This window comes from Galeopterus variegatus, unplaced genomic scaffold (assembly GCF_000696425.1).
Source record: "Galeopterus variegatus unplaced genomic scaffold, G_variegatus-3.0.2 Scaffold6037, whole genome shotgun sequence".
NCBI classification, from domain to species: domain Eukaryota; kingdom Metazoa; phylum Chordata; class Mammalia; order Dermoptera; family Cynocephalidae; genus Galeopterus; species Galeopterus variegatus.
Window position 1 is genome coordinate 76,414 of NW_007732148.1, and position 9,456 is coordinate 85,869.

The 9,456-nt window shown below is 55.0% G+C and overlaps 1 protein-coding gene across 1 annotated transcript in view; it reads right to left on the minus strand.

The window, feature by feature from the left end:
* The window catches only part of RNF213 (ring finger protein 213), a gene marked incomplete at its 3' end in the record, with an annotated part of 102,699 nt that overhangs the window by 73,006 nt on the left and 20,237 nt on the right, over positions 1-9,456 (minus strand). Inside the window, exons 3-9 of the mRNA XM_008590363.1 lie at positions 5,988-6,551; positions 5,634-5,747; positions 4,817-4,965; positions 4,159-4,314; positions 3,648-3,847; positions 1,178-1,461; positions 413-669 (exon numbers count right to left, since the gene is read on the minus strand). Of these exons, the coding sequence (XP_008588585.1) occupies positions 413-669; positions 1,178-1,461; positions 3,648-3,847; positions 4,159-4,314; positions 4,817-4,965; positions 5,634-5,747; positions 5,988-6,551 (1,724 nt within the window). The remainder of the gene's footprint in view (positions 1-412; positions 670-1,177; positions 1,462-3,647; positions 3,848-4,158; positions 4,315-4,816; positions 4,966-5,633; positions 5,748-5,987; positions 6,552-9,456) is intronic.

Here is a 9,456-nt window from a genome sequence, read left to right on the forward strand (position 1 = left end):
TACCAAGTAAAAGGCCATCACCTATCACCACAAAGGCTTCCACACCCAGCACATGACACTGTGTTCCCTGAACTAAACACGGCACAGGCAGAAGCCACAGGGAGAACACCCACGTTGCTCCTGCAGGTGTCCTCATGCCATAATCCCTGCAAATGCACTCATGCAGAGGCTATTCCAGACAGTTTTTAAAAAGCAGGGCATTCAGCAGAATAGAGAACATAATATAATTCAGAATAACACACATGCTAGGAAAGGCTAGAGGCGCAGGTACTGAGATGACAGCAGTGCGGGTGAAAGCACGGGGACTTACGTCCTCCCTGGGCACTTTCACCCGCACTCTGATAAGCACTTACTTTTGTAATCAGATAAAACCACTGTAAGTAGCTGTAAAACCTTTTGACAAAAAACATACTTCTGAGGTGTCCCAAGGATGTGGTCGATGTCTTCATGAAGGGCATCGGGTGACGTGGCATCAGAGCCAAGGAGGGAGCACAGCGAGTCCCGGTCACTCTCTGACAAGTCAAAGTCAAATTTTTCCACTGCAAAAAGGATAATTAGGCCCATTCTCAGTTTGCTCCTCACTGGGCAGTCTTTCGGCAGAGACTCCCCACTTCTGTCTAGGAACGGTTCCATGCGCTGCTTCAGGTATGTCCACAGATCATTCTTCACCTGGCCCAGGAGGAAAGGAAGACGCTTGAGCCCGGGCCGGACCTGCTGTTAGCACCGCAGCAGCCGGGCAGAGAGCTCTGCGGAGGGGTCACCCACTGCCCTCCCCCACCTGGCCCTGAGCAACCCAGGCCTTTGGGAGCAGCGGGGCACACAGGGTTGGGGCCCCCGATGCTTACAAGGGTTCTACTGTCACCTCAGAGATGGCTCCAAGTGTGTCTCCACCCACCAGGCCACCAACAGTGTGGGGGAGGTGCTGTGAAGGAGGGTCCACCCCTTCCTGCCACTCTGCCCCAAGACTGTGCTGGGGTCGGGGTTCCGACAGCGACCAGGAGGAGGGAGAGATGGGGGGGCAGAGAACTCCCAAGAGGCAGCACTGGGAGGAAAGTGATAGGAGGGTCTCCCACTCCCCACCTGCACCTGGGCCCATGGGTCATCTGCCACTAGCGGGTCGAGGGACGCTGCCTGCCCAGCAGGTAGAGCTGATCGTGATAGTAGAGGAGCCCAGTACCTTTTCCCCCTCATACTGCAAAGTGTCCCAGTGCTGTGCCTGTCCTTCATAAACCATAGGCTTGTGTATGACAGAGTAAAACTGCTGAAGCTGGGTGAAAAAGTTATTTAAGTTGATGGTGTTCCAGGTCTGGAGGATGCTGAATATGCTGTCTAGCATGACTGTGGCGGCGAACCGCTTCCCCTTCACCAGATCCTTCCTCGTCCCGTCTGTGAAATAGTCCACGGTTCTCTGTATCTTTCCAGGAGGCTTCATACAAATGATGTCATCATACTGATGCCAATCTGAGAGGGACAGAAAGAACAATGGGGCCCCTAACATCATCCAGACCCACGAGATCTGGGCACAACCAGAAGGTTAATGTCAATTGGAAGAAACACGCAGTGAATGGGCCAAAGGAAGGAAACAAAGGAAAACCCAGAACTGGTAAACCAACGACAGGTGGAACTCACTCCATCTAGCTCCCCCCTCGGAGAAGCAAGTCCAGCCCCCTGTGCGAACAGATACCCAGACACCCCAGGGATGAGGAAAACCCAAGGTCACAGAATTCAGCTGGCCTGAAAATCCTTGGACCAGATCTCTAACTCTAGAGCTCAACAAACTTGGTAAGTGAGCTCCTTAAAACATAATCACACAGAGGTTAAACATTTTATACTGAAACCACATCACTCACTAGCAACTGAGCACCACGCTGGTCAATTATGTAGCTGGTGCAAATGCTGGTTTCCTCTGTATTGGGAACAGGGACTCCCACCCATCGTGGACAGTGCCAATCACACAGCAGCCACAGGCAGCCTTTGGCCGAGTGCCTGGCATGGGCGAGGGGGGGCTGAATTCATAACCTTTCTTAGGGTTAGTTGCAAACTATGTGAGTGTAAGCCTAGAAACCCAGCAAGTAATGAGAAAACAAAGGAGGTCCATAAGATGGTCAGAGGCCACACAAATGCACCCAGACAGTAAGCAGTGAAAACCAGCCAGAAGTCAGAAGTCCCTGAAGAGTGCCCTGCACAAGCTGTGGTCTCCTCTGGCAGGCCCTGCCTGCCCCAGCCCACCCATCCCTGGCCGGCGGGAACCTGTAAGTGCTTACACGGCTGCTCAGTCTTTACCTCCTTGTGGAAGGTTCTCCTGACCTCCAGGCAGATCCCCTACCATGTGCTCTTTTAGCTGGGGCACCAACTTTGCAGCACTTTACAGAGCAGAGATTCCATACACTAATGGAATTATTGGACTATACCTCTTCTCCCCTCAAAACTTAAGTTCTAGGAGTAAACTATCCAGCTACTAAAAATTATGTTTACAAGAAAAATTTAGTCTGTAAAATGTTAAATCTTCTGTCTTTATCCAAGGTGGACTAACAGGGATTGTATTTACACTCTTCAGTGTCTGGCTAAAACAAGTTAAAAATAAACTGGACAAAATAAATGACTGTTTTCAAGACACTGGACACCAGGCTGGGAAGGACACTGATCCCTGAAAGAAAAGAACGAACAAGGGGGGCCCATTTCTTCAGANGATCCCCTACCATGTGCTCTTTTAGCTGGGGCACCAACTTTGCAGCACTTTACAGAGCAGAGATTCCATACACTAATGGAATTATTGGACTATACCTCTTCTCCCCTCAAAACTTAAGTTCTAGGAGTAAACTATCCAGCTACTAAAAATTATGTTTACAAGAAAAATTTAGTCTGTAAAATGTTAAATCTTCTGTCTTTATCCAAGGTGGACTAACAGGGATTGTATTTACACTCTTCAGTGTCTGGCTAAAACAAGTTAAAAATAAACTGGACAAAATAAATGACTGTTTTCAAGACACTGGACACCAGGCTGGGAAGGACACTGGTCCCTGAAAGAAAAGAACGAACAAGGGGGGCCCATTTCTTCAGAGAGTATCTAGGCTGCCGTGCAGGGTGGGACACACTGAGGGGAAGCCCAGGATGCCCAGGCTGAGGACACAGCGCTACAAGTCCAGAGACACCAAGACAGCTGGAGTCTGCAGGACGGGGCCGCAGAGGGAGCTGCAGAGGGAGCTGCAGACGGCAGCAACAGATGACTGGACAGGCAACACGTGGTCGCGCCGACACACAGCGGGAGCCTGTGGACAGGGCCTGTGGAGTCCTGTCCACAGTCACCATCGGGAAGCCACTTGGGAAGGGAGTCGGACCAGCAGCTCCTGCTTTCCTTCTCCTCCCCGTGACCCTGCCCTATCCCGGCCCCAGCCCTGCCTACAGCATCCTTTTGTGCAAAATCCTTTCCTAGGTTCCTCATGCAAGTGTGCGGTTAGGTTAAACTGAGTAGGAGCCGAAATGTCCTTAACTGACCAGAGACACACTTCCATAGCCAGTGTTGTTATTCATCGAGGCTAGGACAACATTGCCACACATGCGCCCGTGCACTCTGGAGATGGGTGTCCGGACAGGTGTCCAAACCTGCACTTCCGAGGCATGACCAGAGAGCCCCACCGGTCGCTTACCTCCGGAGCCCAGAAGCGACGACTTGATGCACAGACAGCGGTTCACGTACTCGCCTTTCTGGGGACGTCTGTAGATGAACTCGTACTCGGCAGAGCCCTTGTCACGCTGAATGACGTACTTGTAAGGAATGGATCTGTCCAGGTACTTCTTGGAGATGACGAGGCTGCCTTCCACAAGAGACCCATGGTCATGCAAGTCTCTGTGAATAAACAGGAACCAGCCAGTTATTTCAGTTCTTCTCCAACACAGCACGGAGCGCAGACCCAAAGCTATACATCAAAGCTGACCAAAAGGATGCTTCTAGAACAAGGCACGATTCCCAGACAGAATGGAGAGAACAAAGGCAGCGGTGAAATGTGACCAGAAATGCACGACAGGGAATGTTTGCTTGAAATACCTACTTTCCCAAAGTCTAACATGTCATAACTTGATAAAAATTATTTAAACACATGTCAGAGAGCGGGCATCGCCACCCTGCCCGGGGGCTGCCCTGGCCCTCAGACCACTCACTTGGTGTAGCACAGCTCACATGCGTTACTCCACTTGGGCCTCCCGAGTTCTTCTCCCCCCCTGACGAACACCTTGTGCTGGTCGGGGTTGAAGGCGAAGTGTCTGGAGACGATGGCATGGAAGCACACTGTGACTCCTTCACTGGGGCTCGGCACGCTAGAGGAACGCCAGGACAGAAACAGCGATTATGCCCACCCCTGTCCACCAGTCCGCGCATACGTGCGAGCACAGGCGCACGTGCTCCTCATCTCATTAGCGTGCACTGACCCGCACCCTAGCACGACACAGCCACGTCTCAGGCACACCGCAAGCCATCCTCACTCCCTCTACTGCGGAGGAGGAAGGTGGGTGCGATCTCCCCCCTCTGGCTCCGAAGGGCTGGGGGTGGTGGCAGGAGGGACCGGGTAGGGGTCTGGCAATGACAGCTCCTCTCCTGAGTTCTGTGAGGTCCACGTTGGCTCTAGGACCTCAGGGACTATTAGGAAATAAGGAACTGGGATGGAGCCCTTCCCCCACCTTCCCCAAAGAAGGGGTTCCCTTTTCCTCCAAAGCTAAACTCGCCAAAAAAGCCGACAGGAAGCGCAGCCTGGGCACCCCTGGGAGCTGCGCCCCTGCCCCGCAGAGGTCCGCACTGGCTCTCCAGCAGGGGAACACCTACCTCGCCCTAACGTCCCACGCACCAGCTTCCTGGTTTCTCTGCTCCTTTTCATTTTTCACAACAGCTGCGTAATTTCTGTTATTCCCTTCTGGTTTCTTCGGGTCTTTTGGCTTCACCCTCTCATCTTTACCTGCCTTCTCTCCAGCTTCCTGAAATGAGCAGCCAAACCCCAACCTTCCAGGCCAGCTTTCACATTTGCCCCTATCACTGACGCTTCTCACAGTGGCCAGAGCAGCCACGTCCCTTCCCTGCTCAGAAACTTCCAGGGCCTTCTGGTCCACTCACCATGGCCTCCAAGGGCCCCTCTCTCCAACTGTCAATACCCTCTCCCCCTCCATCCTGGGGGCACCCGCTTCCTCGCTGCTCTGGGAGCAGGGCCACCACTCTGTGCCTCAGGGCCTTTGCACATGCCATTCCCTTCGTCTGGGCCACGTCCTCAGACATTCCTATGGCTCCCCCCTTCCTCCTCTGGCCTCTCCTCAGAGAGGCCTTGCCCATCAAGTCTGACTGCAGGGGCCACATTCCCTGTGTGCCCACCTTGTTGCCCACCCCAGCACCCACCCCTCCCCCCTGGTTTTCTCCACGGCACTTCTAACAACCTGACTTGGCTTTCTGTCCCTCTTCCTTCTAAAATGTGAGCTCCATGAGGGACGGGGGCTTTGTCTCCTTTACGGCTGTATCCCTAGCCCTTAACAATATTCACTGACTGATTAAATGAAAGATGAGCTGCAGAAGGACTGAGGCCACAGGGGCAGCCCTCAGGGCAGGAGCAAGGAGGAGCAAAGCTCCCTGGGGCCCACCCTGGCTGGAGCGGTACCTGGCAGTGTCTACTGGAAGTAGTTGTGGTTGCTGGCGGCTGTTTGGTTGTCTGAGTCTTATCTTTAACTTCTTCCTCTGCCCCTTTAACTGGCTCAGCTGCAGCATCCACTGCCTGGAAGAAATGAAGCCTCCAAAGTGTCAGAGCCAAGGTAACCAGGTGGCATGGGCAGACTGACCCAATGGCTTAAGGGTCAGCATCTGCTGCCAGTTGATGACAGGGTGAGCCAGCAGCTCCTCTCTGCCCCCTCCCAGGGATCAAGTCCTAAAGGAAGCCCTCCCGGGCAGGGAGGTCTGAACTGTCCAACCGAGCAAAGGTATCGAGGCCATCCCCCGGTCACCATGGAGGACTCACCCCAGAGGCTGGGGCCCCTGCCTGTTGCCTAGCGGTCTGGGTCTGCAGTTCCTTCCTGGGCTCAGACTTGTCCCCTGTAGACTCAAGCAACAGGAGCTCCTGGGCAGCATCTTCAGCCCCAGGATGACCTTCACAGGTGGGGGAGGTGGGGGTGGTCTGGCTGGCCCTCTCCTGGGAGAGGCCTCTGCCCCCAGAGGGGATGGGGTTGTCGTGGTCCTTCCCCTCCGTCTGGTCCTGGGGTGTGGAGCTGCTTTGAGCCTCGCCTCCCGTGGCTGCTCCCACTCCTCCTGCGGTCAGATCCTGGGCAGGGCTGCTGTGGCCCTCGGGTTGTGCTGTGGGGCTGTCACACACCAGTGAAGTCATGCCAGCGCCCAGGGGATGGCTGGGCTGGCTGGCTGGACCACTGTGCTGGGCTTGGCTTTGGGGCAGGGCTGTGTCCCGGGACCCACGACTTGAAAGCATGTTCGGACTCCAGGGGCTGGAGAGAGACAGGGACAGGGAGCCCAGCTCTGAGGAAGCAGGCATGTCCTGATTCTTTTTCTTCTTCCTACTCTTCTTTTTGCTCTAAACAGAGAAAGAAACATTTTATTTCTTAGATTTACTCCACTCTAGCCAATGCTTTCCTCCAGTTCTCTCTCCAGTTTCTCAAGTGTGTCAAGCTTAGCTCGCCTAGAGCACCCTACATCTGTTAAATCCACAATCTCGGGGCTGGCCCGGTGGCGCACTGGATAGTGCGCCGCTTGGGAAGCGCGGCGGCGCTCCCGCCCGAGGGTTCGGATCCCACATACAGACCGGTTCCCGCTCACTGGCTGAGCGAGGCGCGGGAGCAACGCCGAGGGTTGCGATCCCGTTGCCGGTCCCCGGTCCGGTACGGGGGCGACACTGAGGGTTGCGATCCGTTGCCGGACACGGAAAAAGACAAAAGACAAAAAAATAAAAATAAAAATAAAAATAAATCCACAATCTCTTCATCTTGGAAAGAATGAAGTTCAGAACAAAAGGAAGGAGATGGGCACAGTCGAGGGACCATGGCTGGCCGCACTTCGGCACAGCATTCTGCCAAAGCCATGCCAAGCACCTCGTACAGAGTCGCTTCTTCTCGGATGCCCGTGGGATATGAACATTACAAAGCACACGCGGCTGCCCATGTGTAATGCTCCTGTGTCACACGTCATGGACACAGAAACCGAGGTAGAGAGGGCCGGCCCGTGGCTCACTTGGGAGAGCGTGGTGCTGATAACACCAAAGTCAAGGGCTAAGATCCCCTTACCAGTCATCTTTAAAAAAAAAAAAAAAAGAAAGAAACTGAGGTAGAGAAACAGATGAGACTGAAACAGGAGCAGGTGCCTGGGCGGGGCCTTCCTGCACCCCAAGCAGGCACACTGCGCTCAGCGACAGAGCCCTGAAGAGCAGGTGCGCAGGACCCGGGCCCCACTGGGGTTTGGTACCCAGCCTCAAAAGGGGACACTGGTCTGCAGTAAGTGCCAATCGGGGCATTCAGCACAGTGGCTCATAAATCCCTGAAGACTGGTCTCATGGGATGAGGCCCCGTCACACTGACAGGCAGCTGGGTGTGAACCTGGGCCTGCCCCACACCACCACACCTGGGGGTCGTCTGGGAAAGAGAAACAAGAACACACACGCCAACATGCCCCCAGGGTCCAATCTGCCCTCTCCAGCAGCTGGCAGCAAGCAGACAGGAAAACGCCATAGGATTCCATCACTGCCACTCCCAGGAGCCCCTCGGCTGATGGCCAGCCCCCATGCAGCCCTGAGGAGGAGGCAGAGAGACTACCAGGTCAGGGTACCCAGGGGCCACAGGCCACAGCTGGACAGGGCCAAACCCACCCAGGGGCCAGCAGTCCCTCCAGTCACACCTGGCTTCCCTTCCCAGCCCAGGTCTAGTGATCCAGCGTTTCCCCTTTTTAAATTCAAAGGAAACACAAACCCACCATGCAAATGCATAGGAGGCCCCCAATCTACCATGTCCCTGCCCCCACACACTGGGCCTGGCCAGGCGCCCCAACCTGACCTACCACACCTCCGGGAGCACCGCGCACTGCCCCCAAGAGAGCACGTGTCACCCCTGAGATGACACATTTAGTGCATTTTGGTGCAGAGGGGGAGAACCGCCCCCCGATGTTGGCAGACTCAAAAACCGGGGCTTGAAGTAAATGAAGGTGAAGGCCCTGGTGCCTGCAGGGTCCAAGGGGAGGTCTGACCAGGGCCAGGTCCTGCAGATGGGCACCACAGGATGTAGGCGCCACGGAGCTAAGAGTGGGGGGACTAGTGGTGGTGGGCCTGGCTGGTGAAGAACACAACCTGCTGTGGGCCCCTGACTTTGGACAAGATGGAGGAGGGTCTTGTCCAAAGAGAGCAGCGCTGATGGCAGGAGGCTGAGGTTAGAAGGACCGAAGTGCAGAGGCGACGCCCAGACATGGGCCAAGCGTGGGGGGCAGTGGAGCGGCTGGCAGGCCAGGCAGAGGGGATGGCCCATCCTGCAGCAGGCACTGACAAAAAGGCTGCAGTGATAAGCAGGGAGGGCTGGTTGATACATGCCGGCATCCCCTGCATCTGATCCCCTGCATCCAGCACTCCCTTCCAGCAAGCTGGCACCACCAGGGCACTTGTTCTGAAACGGCCGCCTGGCACCAGTGGTCTGACTCCCTGGTCAGCTTCCTCTCATGCAAAAGAGACGACGGGCAGTGTGTGTGGTGGCGAAGCCTCCGCCAACATGAGCTGTGGCCGTGAAGAAGCCACTGGGTGGGACCCTCCACTAACTAGCGGTGTCTTTATGACAAATGCCAGCCTCTACATCACAGGCTGGTCAGCTGCCCAAGGGGGACTGCTAAGGGGGAGGAAAGAAACCTGTCAAGGATCAGGCAGATGCTGCGCGAACCTTCTCTGTAGGTGCCACAGTCAGCCGTGGTTGCTGCGGGGGCCTGGTTGGTTACATCGGCACAGAAAACTGCTGAGCCTGGGGGAGGTGACCACACAGTCCCTGCCCTGACAGCTGCCTCGTGCCTCTGGGGGCTGCTAGAGTTCCCACCCAGCTCTCCACAAGCCATACTACCCAGGCAACTCTGGGTGGGTTGCTGAGCCACTTCATGCTTCAGTTTCCCCATCTGTAAACTGGAGATGACAGATGTCCCTAGGTCACAGGGTCATCATTGGGATGACTGACAGGACAAAGCACGTTAAGAATCTTACAAAGTTTACACAGGTCCAAAGTGGCAGCAGACAGCTGCTGAAAGGCCAAGGAGGAAACGAACATCAGTGCAAAGAAACAGAGAGATGCCTGGACTTGGGGGATACCATCTAGGGGCCTCGATCAAGCCTCGCCTGCAGCCTCACGATTTATCAGTTATGCCGGCAACAAATTCCCTTGGTATTAACCAGTCTAAGCTGAGTTTTTTTTTTTTTTTTTGGTCTTTTGTCTTTTTCCGTGTCCGGCAACGGATTGCAACCC